The sequence below is a fragment of the Thermobia domestica genome, chromosome 12 (genome assembly GCF_964235325.1).
Source record: "Thermobia domestica chromosome 12, izTheDome1.hap1.1, whole genome shotgun sequence".
In the NCBI taxonomy this organism is placed as follows: Eukaryota; Metazoa; Arthropoda; class Insecta; order Zygentoma; family Lepismatidae; genus Thermobia; species Thermobia domestica.
The window spans coordinates 231725458-231744249 of NC_137465.1; the positions used below are offsets into that span (position 1 = coordinate 231725458).

At 37.6% G+C, this 18792-nt stretch overlaps 1 protein-coding gene across 1 annotated transcript in view; it reads left to right on the forward strand.

The window, feature by feature from the left end:
* The first annotated feature begins 6132 nt into the window (after window positions 1-6132).
* LOC145667118 (uncharacterized) overlaps window positions 6133-18792 on the forward strand; it is a 63986-nt gene continuing 51326 nt past the window's right edge. Inside the window, exon 1 of the mRNA XM_081734861.1 lies at window positions 6133-6795. Coding sequence (XP_081590987.1) covers window positions 6650-6795 — 146 coding nt within the window. The 5' untranslated portion in view covers window positions 6133-6649. The remainder of the gene's footprint in view (window positions 6796-18792) is intronic.

Below are 18792 nucleotides of genomic sequence, written 5' to 3' on the forward strand. Positions count from 1 at the left end.
CACCACATCGCCTCATGCTTTCTGCAACATCTTTGGATAGTTCCTCGGCTTTTCCGGCAGGTGGCAGCACAGTGTCCGGCCAAGGGACTATATACCAAGGATCTTATAAAATAGAGGATCTGCCCTTACAACAAAATCTTGAAGCCATACGTCACAGTTTCGCCACCCCTACTCTGCTCACTCCGCCCAATAAGATCGCAATGTTTTGAGCCAACAACCATGGCAGAAACGAAAGTAGCCAATCAGACGATGGCAGATACGAGAGTAGCCAATCAGACGTGCCGATGCTCGGTTGTTTTTTGGCTTCATAGATTTAATAGGATGAAGATAGATATGGGCAAATCCTCTATTTATAACATCCTTGCTATATACATTCAAGACAAGGAGAGAGCCTTTGGAGCTATCAAGACAGTAAGAACAGCGGCAACAACAGCAGAGGCACCGGAGGCCAGGCTAGAAGTAGCTGAAGCATCGTATGGAAGAGAGTGAAACAACGAGTGCACCAAGAACACTACATTGAGTATTTAATGGAAACTATATGTGTGAAGTGCAACGGGCGGCTGGATCTCACGATAAGTATTCAACCTTCCTATTCGTACGTGTATAGTTTGTATCCGTCATTTGCATATAATTTTTTAAATATATATGAAACATTTAAAAATCTTGATTATCATTTCAAAAAAATTAAAGAAAGCACCTCATCACTCCAAGCGCCATCTGCACAACCAAGGTAAAATGCACGTCACATTTGCTACAGCGGAATTGCGACGGTGACAATCTTTTATATTCTAAACGAGAAGTTTTAAAAGATCGATTTAAACTTAGACAGTTGCTCATAAGAGAAACATGCAGGTTATCTTTCCTTATGATTCCGATGAGTTTGTACTCTGATAACGCTTGGAGTTATCTTTCAGTGCAATGCTTGGAGTTATCTTTCAGTGCAATGCTATTTTCAAACCGATTATAGGGAACGAAAGTTTGCATAAGGAAAGTAATGACAACGGTGTTAGACTCGTGAACTTTGCAACATCCGAAAACCTAATCGTAAAGAGTACAAAATTCCCACATCGCGACGTTCATAAATACACTTGGACATCACCAGACGGAAGAACACATAATCAAATTGATCACGTTTTAGTAGATAGAAGAAGGCAATCTAGCATAATTGACGTCCGGTCGTTTAGAGGGGCTGATTGTGACACTGATCACTACCTGGTAGTAGCGATAATACGGGAGAGATTATCGTTCAATAAAGGTAATATTCAATGTCCGAAAACGGAGAGATTTAATTTAAAGAAATTAGAAGAGAGCCATGTAAGAAAGGAATACCAGATTGAAGTTTCGAATAGATTCTCGGTTTTAGAAGACTCGGAGTGCACTAGTGTTGAGGATACTTGGATTGAAATTAGAGATAGCATTAAAAGTTCAGCAGTAGAAAAATTGGGACACGCGGAAATACGTAGAAACAAACCATGGTTCGACCAAGAATGCATTAAACTAGCAGAGAAGAGAAAACAGGCAAAATTGCGGTGGCTACAAAATCCGAATGAAATAACTACACAAAATTTCGCAGATATCAGGCGGGAAACTTCCAAAACTTGTAGAACAAAGAAACGCGATTTTTTGAAAGCTAAAATTAAGGAACTTGAAGATAATAGTAAAAATAAAAATATTCGGGACATGTATAAGGGGATTAACGAATTTAAGAAAGGCTATCAACATCGTGCTTATATATTAAAGAAAGCTGACGGAACAGTTCTCACCGATACGGATAGCCTCTTAAATAGATGGAAAGATTTCTTTGACGATTTGCTGAACACGCAACCAAAATCTAATGCGCGTGGAGAAAAGGAGATACACACCGCAGAACCGTATATTCCAGAACCCAATCGAATAGAAGTAGAAGCCGCTATAAAGAAATTAAAGAAACACAAATCTCCGGGTGTGGATGAAATTCCGGCTGAGTTAATTTTAGCTGGAGGCGAAAAATTGTGGAACAAGATACACAAACTCATTCTCCTTATCTGGAACAAGGAAGAATTGCCACAAGAATGGAAAGAATCAATCATTGTTCCAATTCACAAGAAAGGCGACAAAACTGACTGTAATAATTATCGAGGCATTTCTCTTCTGTCAACATCCTATAAAATCCTTTCAAATATTCTATTAGCAAAACTGACCCCATACGCAGATGAAATTATTGGAGATTATCAGTGCGGATTTAGACGAAATCGATCAACTATTGACCAAATATTTACCATTCGCCAAATACTCGAAAAAAAGTGGGAATACAATACGCCGGTACATCAACTATTTATTGATTTTAGAAAGGCTTACGATTCGGTTAGGAGAGAAACATTGTACAACGTTCTTACAGAACTTGGAATCCCGAGAAAGCTAATTGGATTAATTAAGATATGCTTAAGTGAATCCCAAAGTAAAGTCCGGGTAGGAAAATTTTTGTCCACGAGCTTTCACGTCGAAAATGGCCTGAAACAAGGAGATGCGTTGTCGCCATTATTATTTAACTTTGTGCTGGAATACGCTATAACGAAAATCAAAGATAGCAACCAGGGCCTAGAGTTGAACGGCATTCATCAGGTGATGGCATATGCTGATGATGTAAATTTAATAGGGGATGATAGGAGAACAGTAGAAATAAATGCAGAGATCTTATTAAATGCTTGCAGGGACATGGGTTTAGAAGTAAATGCAGAGATCTTATTAAATGCTTGCAGGGACATGGGTTTAGAAGTAAATGCAGAGAAAACTAAATACATGGAAGTGCGTCGGGACCGTAATACGGCAAATTGTGGAGGCGTTAAAATATTAAATAATACTTTTGATAAAGTGGATACTTTCAAATATTTAGGATCAATATTAACAGACGAAAATCATATTCACGAAGAAATTAAATGTCGACTAAAAGCAGGGAATTCGTGTTACTATTCGGTTCAAAATCTCCTGTCGTCGCGAATTCTGTCGAAGAATTTGAAGCTTAAAATATATAAAACGATAATCATGCCTGTTGTTCTGTATGGTTGCGAAACATGGTCACTTACTCTGAGGGAAGAACATAGACTGAAAGTATTTGAGAACAAGATCCTGAGAAGAATATTCGGACCCAAGAGGAACGAGAATGGGGAATGGCGGAAACTTCATAACGAGGAACTACATAGTTTATATGGTTTACCCAACATTGTTAGGGTCGTCAAGTCTAGGAGGCTTAGGTGGGCAGGCCATGTAGCTAGAATGGAAGAAAGTAGAAACGATTTCAAAGTCTTCACTGGAAGACCCATAGGAAAACGACCATTAGGAAGACCTAGGCGCAGATGGGAGGATAATATTAAGATGGATCTCGCAGAGATAGGAATACAAAGTAGAAACTGGATGCAGTTAGCTAAGGATAGAAGTCAGTGGAGAGCTTTTCTGAACGCGGCACTGAACCTCCGGGTTCCATAGGCCATAGAGTTAGTTAGTTTAGTTAGCAATGCTTGACACACTAAGACGCAAACAGCAAGCGAGAAATGAAATAGTAGTTAGAAGATAATGAGAGAAGAGAAAATCCTGTTTATTAGAATTGAATTAGTAACCTCACACATGTGTATTACGACGTTTTGTCTCCAGGCTCTACCGGTCACCGAGCCACTCCTATTTATGAGTCTGTTCGGGTCAGAATTGGTCACTCCTGATCACCGGCTCTGATGGATTACGATCTGACTGCCTACGGGTCTTCCGGATCATAAGTCACGAAGTTTGTAACCCATTCCATCACTGATGATATGAATTCAGTGTCTCAAGAATAGATGTCATCCTCTCCCTTAGTCCTATATTTAAGACGAAAATGGTAGGAATATAGTTATATCATTTCGAGTTTTAATATTTATTGTCATTAAGCAAAAAACCGTAAGAAATAGCGAGAAATAGTTTTTGATATTTATTCAGCATCTCAAAGACAGGTTCTATATCGTCTATTTGAAAGTTCATAGTTTTGAAGTCGACCCTAATCCCATAATATCTGCAATTTTACGTAGTCAAGATATTCGATTAGTTCGTTGGCCCTCTGAACTTAATGACGCTTTATAGCTCCCAAGTTATTAAAATAGAACCTACTCTATCTACACGAATAATTGTTACATTTGCTTGTTTTAAATTTTCCTATCAGCTCATTTGAAACTTTTTTTAAAAAATATTATTTTAATGTGTATAATGCGTACGTTCGTTTCAAATAATTTTGAATTGCAGGTGTTAGCTCACAAAGAATAAACTCTGATGAAGACGTTACAGAGAATTCACTGGAAACTTACATATATGAGATATGGGATATAGATGGCCACCTTAATGCCATTAATATCCGTTAACATTTTAACGGGTTGACTCGATTGACGAATGTGGCCGTGGTAATAGTTCGAGCTAATCTATTGCAGAAAAGAGAATTCCAAAATTCACTTACGTGTATGAGAAATACGTAGCAAGCATTAAAAACGAAATGAAATCTTTAAGTTTTACGTCCAACGATTATGCTGGATAGGCTAAAGGAGACGGCGATGATGAGAAATGAATGAAATGCTGGAATGAAGTACGCAGTAGGAAACGGGAGAACCCCGAGAAAATGCACCCTTCACGGTGTTTGTCCACCACAAAGTTCACTTGGCGCACGCTGGGATCAAACGAAGGACCCCATAGACCAGAGGTGAATGCTCTACCACTGAGCCGCCGCGGCTCAGCAAGTATTAACGTCACTGTTATTTGTTAAGATATTAATGGTTTGATTTCATACAAGGTGTCCGTCGAGATAATCGCTAGAGTTATCCACTCAAAAGAAAAAAAATCGTTCAAGAGTTATCATGTGGAGTAACGGACGAACGGACGTTATATCAGTGGTGCCCACCCCCCTTATGTCCATAACGCACCCCCCCAATTGTCTATCCGTAGCTGTTCTTCCATGAAAAAAAAATTCGATTAATTTTTACATCTCCTCAAACATATTTATATAGATTTTTAACCCCCACAAATATTTCAATGACGCAGTTTGCGTCATAGCTCACCTTTGTGGGCATCCCTGTTATATCAGTTTCACTGCATGATCCTAATTGGGTGCGCATCCACGGTAGGATTCACCAGGCCCTGACCCTTCCCCTCCAAAAAAAAAAAAAAAAAAAACTTCCTAACTCAACATACATTTGTACATTTTCAATGAAACAATACTTGTTTAATAGGGAAATGATTAACGCAATATGAAAATTTGACCTTACACTTCATCTGTACTTTTTCTCTTACAAAAACAATCTAGTTCTATCATTTATTTCTGAAAATATAGGTAGCAGCATTTCACAATTACTTATCGTCTTTTGGGGTGCAGAATAATAGCCATTCAATATTACATAAAAGTAGAGGCATGTACCCCCTAATCTTTAACCCCTCTCCTGTGGCAGATCTAACCAAGGGCGTCGATTCTGGGGGGGGCGAGGGGGCCCGGGCCCCGCAAAGCTCATGTGGGTCCCTATGTATTTTTATGAACATATATTTTTATATGTATTTTTTATTGTTATATGTATTGTTACATGTATTTTTTTTATGAATGCTCCGCCCCAAAGTTACAGGGAAATCGGCGCCCATGGATCTAACCCTGGGATCCAGTTTTTTCAGTTACAATAATAATTGAAACTATTATTTGTATATTTTTGAAATTTTATAGTAAGTGTTACTTTTTGTTGTTTATTGGAAAATTTTTGAAACGTTAGATATGGTTTCTGTTTTATTGTTATGCAATGCATAAAACAATATTTCAGGTCCACAATGCCAATGCTCAACCTAGTCATAATATTTCTTGGAAGATAGTTACGTTGGTAACTTCTACAGGATTCATAAAAAAGTGTAAACTCATGATATCTTGGTTCCGGCTGTCCCTTAGTTGTTACCTTCTAGATCCGTTACTCCTTCTCCGAACAAACAATTCTGGGTGCACACCTGATCCTGATAAAAAAACTTGTTCTATCTAATGCGAGATGAATATTTTGTTCATATTTGCAATATGGTACTATCTGGAGTACTGTAGATGGAAACACTGCCCATTGAAAATTTCCATTCTTGGGCTGCACTCGTGAGTCTTGGAAAGCAGTCTTCCGTGATCCACCCTTGCAGTCGGTGTTGCGACCTCGGGTAACGTTCCGACGGAACTAGCGCGACTTTTGGGTTATACTCGGGGTTAGCGAACGGAAAATAATAATAATAAAAAAAGAGGGGAAATATTTTTCTCTGGGCCTTATTATTAGATTATTTAACTTCTACATTGGACTATCTGCAATATAAAAACATACCAAGTTTTAAAAGGTTTTAATGTCACGCAGAGAAACGTGATGAAAATAGAATTTACATATATTTTTTCAATGAGTTAAAAGTGAATAATCAAAGTAAAGTTTGTTTATAAATAGATAAGAAGTTTGCAGTCCTGGAACCTGTATATGTTCTTTTGAAAACATCAATTTTTATTCTAGGATTTTTTGAAAAGAAAATTTTCTACGAAAAATTAAAAGACCATTAATACAAAATTATCTTGTTTCTCAAGCTAAAACGTGTTATTATTATTTGTCCGTAACATTTTATCAGTGTTGTCAGCTTATTGAGGACGAAAAATATTATATCAAGGATGGAGCTTTTCTTGAAGGCAATTGTAATTTTGATCGTGACATTAAAGCATAGTTGTACTAGTGATTATGACGTGAATGGACGAATACCAACTATGTGGAACACAAATACTGAAGATCAGACTGAAATACCTACAAACGAAAACAGGTAAGCATCAGAAATTCTAACGTTAAATTTTATAGCATCTTTACTTATTACCTGTTCATCCCTGAACCTTTCAGTCATTTGAATATTTGTATATTTTACATTTGCTTATCTCTCTCTCTCTCTCTCTCTCTCTCTCTCTCTCTCTATATATATATATATATATATATATATATATATATATATATATATATATATATATATGAGAAAATAAGAAGCTAAAAATTTCTTATAGCTTACTTCGTTCTTATAGTTTATAGCAAAATACGATTGAGATATAGGGCGGAATGGAGAATCAAATTCAAAATTTTAGTATTTCTGGGGGTTCATTGTTTCTCCGAGAAGAGGTGACATTTATTTATTTGTTTATTTATTTATTTTAAACTTGACTACTTTGTTATCGTGAAACATTCTGTTGTAACTAACTTGCATCGCTGAAAGCAGGACTTGCCTAACCCATCTAGAGGCTCGGGGTTAGAAAAAATATGTAGCCCCTCCTGACTTCGCCTAATACATTTCTGTGAAAGTACAGTAGGGAAGTTAAGGGAATAAGTTTCATATTTTTGGTCATATCTTATTTTATGGTGATGATTCTATCTTCATGATTCTTTTTAAGATAGCCTGTTGACATTTTGGTTAAGAGTAGAAGCTACTGCCTATCTGGATGTCCGGAGCTACAGCCCCTTTAGGCTCCCCTTTAATCTCGCTCTGGTTGAAAGACATGTTTACTTAGTAATGTTTCCAGAAATTCAAGTGTTTTATTGTGCTAATCTGCTGCTCCAGTATTTACGTTTTTCTTTCTCTCCATGTAGGGTCTAAGTTAGAGATGATTTTGTCTTCTGTAGATAATGCTTTATATTCACTATAGAGGTTTTCTCAAACTGTCATATTAGTACACTCCCTTCCCATATCACAACCTTTTGCCAGCGATCTCCATAAATAATTTCTGGTTTGCGATAAGCTTTTTGTATAGCAGGCTTTCTCAAGCAATTTCACACCACGTTTCTCCCTCCATATTACAACCTCTTGCCCGCGAATTCCATAAGTAATTTCCAATTTGTGATCAGCTTTTACGTTTATTGCTGCTTTCTTTATTTGTTTATTTTAAATTTTGTTTGACATCCTTTTGTCTCTGACTGTAAGTATGTAAACGAAGATGAAATAAAATGAAATCTTTCAGTTTATACGTTACACCTGTTAAGCTAAAGGAGAGCGATGATGAAGCCAAGTGAATGATGAAGAGAGAATTGATGGAATGATAATGATGGAGGAAACGGGAATACCCCGAGAAAACCCAAGGACACAATGTTGTCCACCAGAAACTTATTTGTCCGGAGATTGAACTAGGAATCTCACGCAACAGAGAGAAGCACTCTACCATTAAACAACCGTGGCCTCTTAATAAGTAGGGAAAATAAAAATGTCTTTCAAGATAAGAAATTCAGAATAATCTTTACAAATATAGTTTTCTATTGCTAGATCCAAGTTTCATTTATCATTTACACCTCCCTTTGTGACCTCCATGTGGGCATATTTCCCTCGTTAACCTCTTAGGGGTACCGACCTGCAGGTTGAGAAATCTTGCATTATACGTAGAATTATCACCGACCGAAATCAGCTCTAAACGTTCTTCATTTAGGAAGTAGTATGTCATAACTAGATTCTGTCAGCGCTGCTCCTACACCTATAAGCAATTTGGAAGGTTGTGTCTCCTGATCGTTCTCTGGGGCAGAGCAAAGTTTTCAATTTTCCTTGCTTTTCAGACCCTTTTATTTGTGTGCAATTATTGAATTCCTAGCGTACTTGCAATTTTGTCAGAGGAGGAGTTCATGTAGATACTCAAGCTCATATGGTTTCACAACAAGCGTGTTTAAAGGAATTTAACTCTTTTATATATACACAGTGCGTTTCACGAATAACGTTAAGGCCCGTTTCCTGAAGAAACCAAGGCAGATAGAAACATGAAACTTTTTGTAACCTTCAAGGGACATAAAAGAGAACATTATGCTGATAAGGAGAATCCCCCAAGAGGGGGGACTTAATGGAGTTATGGGGGGTAACTATAAAATTTTAAGTAGCAGCCCCATCGTGCGGTATCTCGTTTGAAAGCTAATGGCGTGTAGAGACCAGTTCTGGAAACTGCTTGTTGCTATCATGTCTCTATCCATCATGGCGGCCATCCGTAAGTACGGTCGAAGTACTCGTACTGCCGTGTCGTGACAAAACGCTGTAACTTTGGCGGAGAAGTTTTGCGAAAATGAGCCGTAAAGTTTTCATTCGAAAATGTGATCTGTATCGTGTAGAACCAGTGTAACTAGGCAATAATGGTCAACCAATCAGTTTTCATCAAATTTAATCACACAACATGCATTTACGTAACATTACATGTAACCACGTGTTTCCAAAGTCAAGGTACACTGGTTCTACACGATACAGATCACATTTTCGAATGAAAACTTTACGGCTCATTTTCGCAAAACTTCTCCGCCAAAGTTACAGCGTTTTGTCACGACACGGCAGCGTAGTTACCCCTCGTAACTCTCTTAGGCCCCCCTCATGCAGGATTTTCCTTATCAGCGTAATGTTGTTTTTATGTCCCTTGAAGGCTACAAAAGGTTTCATGTTTTTATCTGCCTTGGTTTCTTCAGGAGACGGGTCTTAGTGTTATGCATGGAACGCACTGTTTATTTATTCTGTTTGTCCGTGTGTCCCTCATGCAGAAGACAAGAAATCTCAAGAACTACTTGATGGATGACCATCAATTTTGGCCAGGATGTACGCAGTCAAAAGCTTCATGGTGGAAGTGATATTTAAGCAGGAGATGATAGAAATCAAGCATTTTAGGTTTAACGTTGATCACTAAAGAGCAAAAAGGCAAATAGAAAGCGAAAAGCGATTATTTGCAGTCGATTAACCATCCGAAGAACATATTTCATCTCCATTCTTAGCTCTCTACTAAATTGTAAAACATTTATTACATCTTCCGATTGATCTACATAGAGCCACTCCAATAACAGATAGAGAGAAGTGTTTTTAAAAAAATCGATTTAGTGTTCTAAGAATAGGTAAAATCTTCTTTGTTAACCATCTATAGAAACGAAAAATAACAAAAATTAATCACTTGCACTTTTAACGTTAGCCATTTGCAGTTTAGAGTAAAAACGGCAATAGGTAGGGAAAAGTGGTTTTGTGCAGTTGATTAAGCGTCATAAGAATAAACTTCATCTCCACTCTAATATACGGTTGTTATTCAAAAAGCGCGCCGGCATTACATCAAATTATGACCTTTAATTTTACAAAACACTAACAAAATTCATAGACATGTTGATCACACATTCCGATTTCAGGTATGGTGAGTGACGTCGGACATATGACCTCCTCTACTGCGCTGGCATGCAATAGCTCTGTTCGAGAAATTCGCTATGACTGCCTGACTAACATCCAAAACATTGTCACGAACCACCGCAATGTTTTGCTCAGAACGACCATTATGATAACGCCCAGGACTTTTAATGTTCACTGTTGAACCAGGCCCGTACCAGGGGGGTCTAGGGGGCCCCCTAAATTTTGGCTGGGCCCCATAAAATTTTCACGGTAGGCTTGCAAATGAACTATAATATGATGATGAACTATAATATGGTTGGATCGCCCCCCCTAATTTCAGCCGGCCTCCCTAAATTTTTGGGCTGGGTACCGGCCTGTGTTGAATCCGTTTTAATGAACTCTTTCGTAAGTCTGCGAACTGTTAATTCAGTTGGTGCCCCATTTCGCCCTAGAACCACGCGAAGTCGCCTGACAGTTAGTACATAACTTTCTCCGTTCTGATAGCACACGTTGCGCTATTGTAAACTGCTCCATGACTAGATACAGACTGAAGAAATTCAAGAAATTCAGACTAAGGTGACAATCGAAATGTTGTGGGCAGAGCAACAGTACAGAACAATGTCTGCAACTGAGAAACAAAAATTTGCCAGACGATTCAAAACCGGCATGCTTTTATCCAGAATAAGTCTTTATTTCTAGTGAAACCGGAAGTGGTATCAATATAGTACCACTTCCGGTTTCTATAATAATTGAGGAAAAAATCACCATAGAAACCAAACTTCTTCACATGGTGTACACGTGATAGTGCTACTTGTTCAGTTTCAAAGAGTATACTTTTCACAGGTTCCAACATTTTTTTGTTCAGAATTTGATTACAGTCTTCGGAATGAGACCATGAAATTCCTCTACAGATAATCGTGTTAATATCGTAATTATATTCACGTATAATTCTTAACGCATAGACTGAGAGACGTGTATCTAAATATATATGATAATTCATGTTTCGGAGGCTGACCCACTTTATAGGAAGTTGCTGCTCTATCTTTAGTTTATTCATATAACTAAACTACTGGGGTAACGAATAAGTGGAAAAAGGGGAAAGGGAAAAACTTAAGGGAAAAATAACCGACTTCAAAAACTCACTAAAAACTAGAAAATAAAATTTTTATTTTTAAAAGATTATATTAACCGTCTTCAGCAAAAGTACTAAAAGGTACAAAATAATAAAACGCTTAAAAGCAGAAAATAATTAACTGTTACTATCTATAAAAAAATTGACATCCATGCCAAGTTAAACAAATTAATATCTCATAAAATTATTATAGAAACTAATTTTATAGGTATTAATTTGTTTCGCCTGGCACAGACTTCAAATATTTCGTATAGATATAGATAACGAATTATTTTCTGCTTTTAATAGTTTTATTATTGTTGTTTTCTGTTTCTAGAGCTTTTATTATTTTCTACTTTTAACGCTTTTATTATTTTCTACTTTTTAGAGGTTTTATTATTTTCTACTTTTTAGTGCTTTTGTTGAAGTTGGTTAACATTATTGTATTTTTTTTTAAAAAAAGAATGTTCTTAAATCATTTTTGTATTATTTATATTAATACATTATTTTTACTATTACGCATTACTCTTAATAGATTATCCTGTTTATTCGACATAATGGCGCTTTCACAACTTCCATGGACAATCTTGTTGGATACAATAGAATTGAATTTGTAATTAATTAATTTTTTTGCAGACGGTATAGTTTTCGAGATTTTATTTTACTATCGGTATGCCATATCATCTAATACCAGTGGCGTAACTACAATGGAGCGAGTGGAGTAGTTGCTCCAGGACGCACAGTAAAAGGGCGCAAGTGCGAAAAAGATAACGGAAAGCTGTCCTTTACACAAAGTACGTTTGGAAATATTTCAAAAGGTACGCTATGACTATTAGCAGTTAATTGGCAACAGCCGAAACCGGGGACGGATATAGGAATTTTTGAGGGGAGGGGGGACGCAGGTTTGAAAAATAAACTTGAGACATTTTTCGATATTTGGTTCGCTAACTAAAAATGTGGGCTGCATTGCTTCATAATACGTATTTATATCCGCGTTTCTGGAGGCGACATTGAGGAAAACCATGTTGTTCTACACGAGAGAATCCAGGATTACCATGTACTGGAAACGCACACATTATGTGCAATGAGTGGAGAACGCACTCAGAATCTTCCTTTCGAGAGAAATTTTAAAACTTTGTGTTTTTCCACAGCTTTTGAACTAGGGCTTCGTTAGGGACTAATTTATATAGTTTACTCCTCAAGGAGTGGCGCGCAAGCCCCACACCCCCTTTCTGGATCCCTACTAAGCGATACACGGACAATAGTCACAATATTTGTCTAGCTAGCTGCCTAGTGAAAGTTTTGCATAATGATTCATTGCAATCAGCCCCACCCCCTTCAGGGAATAAAACAAAAATTGGGCCTGTTTGAAACCTAGTTGACACTTATAAAACTATCCTGTACTCCCTACTTATATTAAGAATTATAAGCAATGATATCATTCTGCCTTTAAAGAATAAAAGTAGCAGTTTGGATTAAGTACAGTAAACATTTTAAATTTAATTTCCTATGAACATAATTCATATTAAGAATGTAGTAATAACTTAGGAAAAAGATAAGTAAAAACTTTACGTTTCTTAATAAAAATAACTTTGTGTAAGTTAACTTTGTACATTTGCTTTGGATACAAAATCTCGCAGCGACAACCTTGCGGACCAAAACCTCGCCTGGCCAAAACCTCGCTGCCCAAAATCTCGCGGCTCAAAATCTCGCCGGACCGAAAGCTCGCCTGGCCAAAACCTCGCGCTCCAACATCTCGCCGGGCCAAAACCTCGCCTGTCCAAAACCTCGCCGCCCAAAACCTCGCGGCCCAAAATCTCGCCAGGCCAAAACCTCGCGGGCCAAAATCTCGCTAAGACAAATCCTTGCCTTGGCAAAACCTCGCGTCCCAAAATCTCGTCATACCCAAAATCTCGCCTGGACAAAACCTCGCCGTCCTGATCTCGGGACACAGAATCTCGCCTGGGTAGAAATGTCGTCAGTATAAAACGTCGTCACGACGATTTCTTCGATATAGAATGTTCTATTTATTGTTATATGTATATATTTTTTAATAACACATAATTGCATTAAAATAATGAGCAGAAAAAACTCTAACGCGTGCTTTGAAAATCTATCCTAATAAAAATCAAAATGAGTATGTGACATCATATCTCTTGAACCACCCAACCGATCTCGATTAAATTTTAAATGTAGATGTGGTATGGGCCTGGGATGTATTTTATAATTTCACTTTGACGGCACAACGCAGGGAAGGGGGATATATATAAAAATAAATAAAACTTACTGACTCTTGAACCACGAGGCCAATTTCGATCTATTTTGCCACACAGATCACGTTAGAGCCTGGAATGATTTTTATCATTTCACTTTGACGGGTAGGGGAAGGGGAAGGGGAAGGGGAGACGTACAGAAATACTTAAAAATTAAATTGGCTGCGTTTGTGACTTAACTCTTGAACCACTTGTCTCGATCAAATTTTCAATATAGATGGAGTTTGAGCCTGTGATGGTTTTTATTTCACTTTGACGGTGATCTTAAGAAATTTAACAAAATCGAATAATATTTATGAAAGTATGAAATAATATCTGAGTTTTTACGTCCCTCGATTATGTCTTGTAGGTTAAGGAGACGTAGATGGTCAGGATGAAGGAAATGATGCAATGAAGAAGTGGGAGGAAACGGAAAAAATGAAATGAAATCGTTGAGTTTTACGTCCCACGGTTATGCCGGTTAGGCTAAAGGAGACGGTGATTATGAGAAATGAATGAAATGGTGGAATGAAGAAAGTGGGAGGAAACAGGAGAACCTCGAGAAAACCCACGCACACGGTGTTGGTCCATCACAAAGTTCACTTGGCGAGAGTAGGGTTTGAACCCGAAACCCCAAGCACCAGAAGTGAACGCTCAACCACTGAGCCACGTTGAATACTAATATACGTATTAGTATACAGTATACGCATCAGTATACGTATATTGATTAGAAAAATATGTATTTCCCAAACTCAGAGGGGGTGGCAATTGCCTCTCTGTTCTCCTCAAATAACACTCCTAGTTATGTGTATAAAATCGAGACAAATAATATTGAAAAATGACGGCATGATTCAGTGGAGACGGTATGGTGTGTTCGAGCGATCTGAAGGGTGATATCCATTCTAGGTTCGAGTCTGTCTGTAGAGGATGAGTATTTTCAGCTCTCCTCGATGTTTCCAATTTTGTGTCCCAGCCAGGTCGAGTAGTCATGGAGAATATGAGAAAAATTGAGAGTAGAGAAGAGCTTTTAAAAAGTGATAGAGCGCTCACCTTTGGTGCAAGGGGGGTTCGATACCAGCTCATGATAAACAATATGGAATCCATGAGTTTCTTCCGAGTTTGTAGGTTTTGTCTCATGTTCTCATTCCACCAATTCCTTTAATAACACACACACACACATACAAAATAAAAGTTGTGTGCACCGGAACTCAGGGAATGGATTCGATATATTTTCTTACACAGAATTCAAATTTCAAATCCCCAGGACGGTTGACCATGTCATTATGGCTGAAAAACTTGAGGAATTTTGAACAGGGGGGATACATGTAACACAGACATGCAAAAAACAAACGTTCTGTTCAGCGGACCCCACACAGTAAAAAATGGTTGTGTTAATTCAACTCAATTTTAACACAAGGCAGTGGTTCCAGCGTGACTACCACTATGCGGTGTTAGTTCAACATATATCCCGCGGTGTTGGCGTTCAACACAGGGGGTGTGTTACGTCTTTAACACACAACCGGTGTTGAGCCGTGCCGTAAGCGTTAATGAATCACAAAATTACTCTCTGAAAATATGTTAAATCGCCTATATGTGTAATGTGTTTACATTACGCCGAGTCTAAAAAAAAAAACACACTTTAAACAAGTAAAAACAATTACTCCAGTGGCGGGTGGAGAGCCCGAACCACCAACCTTTCGATTACTAGCCGCGTGCTCTTCCGACTTTTCCACGCTGGCGATGAAGAAAACGTCGTTCGTGGAGGGATAGATTGTTGAAATCTTTTGAATTTGGCTAATCAGAGTGCTCCTTTAAACCGTGTATATTCGACGATAACCGTTTGGGATAAGATCAAATCTGCTCGCCATGTAATTTTATAACAAAATGACGACTGTCTATTTACTTTATTTTATAGTTCTTCCATATTCACTTTCAAATGATCGGCGACAGTTGCCATCTAATAAAGTTGATGCGTTTGTTGTTTCTAGTACACAATCGCTTAGAAAAAGAAGCAATAAATGCATCAAATGTGGAAGATGAAATTTTGCGTATACCTGGATTTGTTTAAGTATTTCTTTCTACTGTGTTTGTCTGTAGCTTCAATTCATAAACCTTTATAATTAGATGCCCAACATATTTGGCAATCACGCAGAAAACAACACCGAAGATTCTACACTTGTGTTAATTTAACACACAGGTTGTGTGTCATTTCAACTACCGGCATTTGACACACAACTCCAAGTAGAGAGTGAGTTGTTCTAACCACTTGTTTGTGTTATATTTTAACACAATCATGTTAACACATAGGCATGTCGTTGAAATAACACCACGATTTTTTTTTTACAGAATCCAAATTTCGAAATCCTAGGACGTTTGACCTTGTCAATTTTGTTTTATGGGCGAAAAATGTGTGTTCTCCCCATGCAAAGCCGCTCAAGTTTTTCGCCCATAAAAAAAAAAAAAATGACACTGTCAATCGTCCTGGGGTTTCGAAATTTGGATTCTGTGTACCAAAGTACATCGAATCCATATCCTGGGGTCCGCCGAACAGAAGTTTTATTTTGTGTGTGTGTGTGTGTGTGGCTGTGTAATCTTTCATTTCCGTTAATCATTCTCTCCTTCAAGCTTCTTCTTCTTCTTCTAACATATCTTTTTCCCAGTTAGCTGGGATCGGCCTTTCGAAACGTTGTCCTTCACCTGTTTCTATCACTGTGACACAATATCACAGTATCATTTTTCACTGTTTTTATCACTGTGACACCATATCACAGTATCATTTTTCACTGTTTCTATCACTGTGACACCACACCACAGTATCATTTTTCACTGTTTCTATCACTGTGACACCATATCACAGTATCATTTTTCACACAATCTCCCCCACTTCTTCTTTTAGCAGGCCTCTCGCTCGTTTTCCATTTAGTTCTATAGCATCATGTATTCCGAAGGTTTCCTTCTTACATGCCGAAACCAACTCAGTCTACTTTCTTGTAGCTTTTCGACTACTTGTCTCACTTTTACTGTTCCCCTGATCACTGCATCCTTAATTCGGTTCTTCCGCGTCACTCCTTACATCCACCGCAGCATCTTCATCTCCGCTACATGCAAATTCTGTTCCTCTCTCTTCTTCGTCGTCCAAAAATTCCATTCCGTATAATATGGCAGGTCTTACTACTGTTTTGTAAACTTTTTCTTTAAGGCTTATTGGTATCCTACGGCCACACAATATTCCTGCGTCTTCTCTCCGTTTTGTCTAACCGCTGCTAATTTTACTGTTTACATCTTCTTTTCCTGCATTTTCCTTGAGTATTGATCCCAATTACTTCAATTTCCTCGTCATTACCACCTATTCTTGGTCCTCTCGCATTTTTGTATTGTCGATTATATATATTTTTTTGTTTAAAGGACAATGTAAATATTCTGTCTTGATTTACATTCTGTTGTAAGCCTTTTGCTCTCCAATGCTCCTCTCCAGGTATCTAATTTCTCTTGTAGTGCTGACTTGGTCTCACTTAAAACCATGATGTCGTCCGGAAATAGCATATTCCAACTTGTTAACTCTTGGATACCCTTTGTAACCTTGTCCATCACAGCTGCAGAAAGGTATTCACTAAGACTAGATCCCTGATGATGTCCCACTTTAACCGTGAACTGTTCTGTTATTCCGCACGCGCTCTTCACTCCTGTCCTGCATTCATTATATCATGATAGATATCTTGAATTATACAGATGTATGTGTTCGGAACACAATTCTTCAATGCTTACCAAATGAGACCTTTATCATAACCTTATCATATGAGGAATTACTTATTACAGTTTGTAGGTATTGTTCTTTAACACCCTGTATATATATATATATATATATATATATATATATATATATATATATATGTGTGTGTGTGTGTGTGTAGTGAACTACAGTACTTCATTTTAAAAACCTCGGGAAATTTAGTTTGTATCATTTTTCACTAAAACGAGAAAGATACTTACGTATAATTATCATAATATATGCGGAACAGGAGAGATAAAAACTGTAAATAACTATCTCAATCTTGAAAGAAAAGAAAAAAAGGTAATCCTTGTATTTCTTGCTTCTGAATCATGAAACATTTTGTCACGAATTTCGTTATCTTAGATTTTTATTTGCATGAACAACGGCGTAATAAAAGAAGATTTAGGTTATTTCTCAATATCCACGAACGATTCCGTGATCTTAAAGTAGTATTTGTTGAATCTAAGGATTTCTTTTGTATATTTTCCTTATGTAATATTCCAAGGTTTCCACTTATTTTGAATACAAAAATTAACATCGTAAAACATTTTTTCTTAGATTCCTGTTGCTAGTAAAGATAGTAATAAACCAGTAACGCAGTGGAAGGAATGGATCAACATAAGCTTTGCCCTTGCAGAGTTCCTTTGTAGCTATATAGTACTGCACGTGCCTTCGGCATGAGAGAGCCGTGTTTGATTCCCAATGGGAGCTCATTTACTTCGGATCTCCCGCTAAGCTGTAGGCCCACTTTTCATGTAGCCTCGGTGCTGAATGAGACAGTAAACTTCAATCGACCAATCTACCCCTCCGAAGCAGCTATAACTAGGCGTACCTTACCTGTAAAAGCGAGCGAAAGTTTTTTTTTAAAGATCTTTCGTAAATTGCGGGATGCCACTACTTCAATTTTAATCGATTGCAAGCCCAACGAATAGAAATGCCGACCAAGTTTCATTATTTATTAATCTTCCCTGAAACTTTCTTATTCTTGAGAATCAATTCATAGCTTAACCATAAATTTAATTGGCCTCGTCGAGAAATCCCAAAGAAAGCACATATCAAATTTCTTGAAACTACCAATCTTTAGGGAAGTTAGGATTTAAACATGTTTGTTTAGTATAGGATGAAATCACCCTTTCGTCACTGACTATTTTAATCCCAGGTAATAGGGACAGCTCTTAAATTTCAAGAAACCATAACCAAGTTTCGTCAAGATCTATACGAGGTGGTATAAAAAAGTTTCGAGACTAGTTCTGTTACACGTCAGGGCTGCACGCACAGGCACAGGGACCACCGACCTTCATAATTCAGTGTGCCACGAGACGAGTCCCATGATAACTTATATAAAACTCATTTGGTTTTAATACAATATTATGTATATTTTCTTTGACTGTTTTCCGCATAATCCCCTGTGTTTCGCATTAAAACCAATCAAGAATGAACTTTGAATTTAGTCCTCTAATGTGGTATGGATTACTTCTCCGCTCTCCTCAGATATATGTTCAAGATATCTTTCGTAATAGTAATAGAATTTCACGTAATAT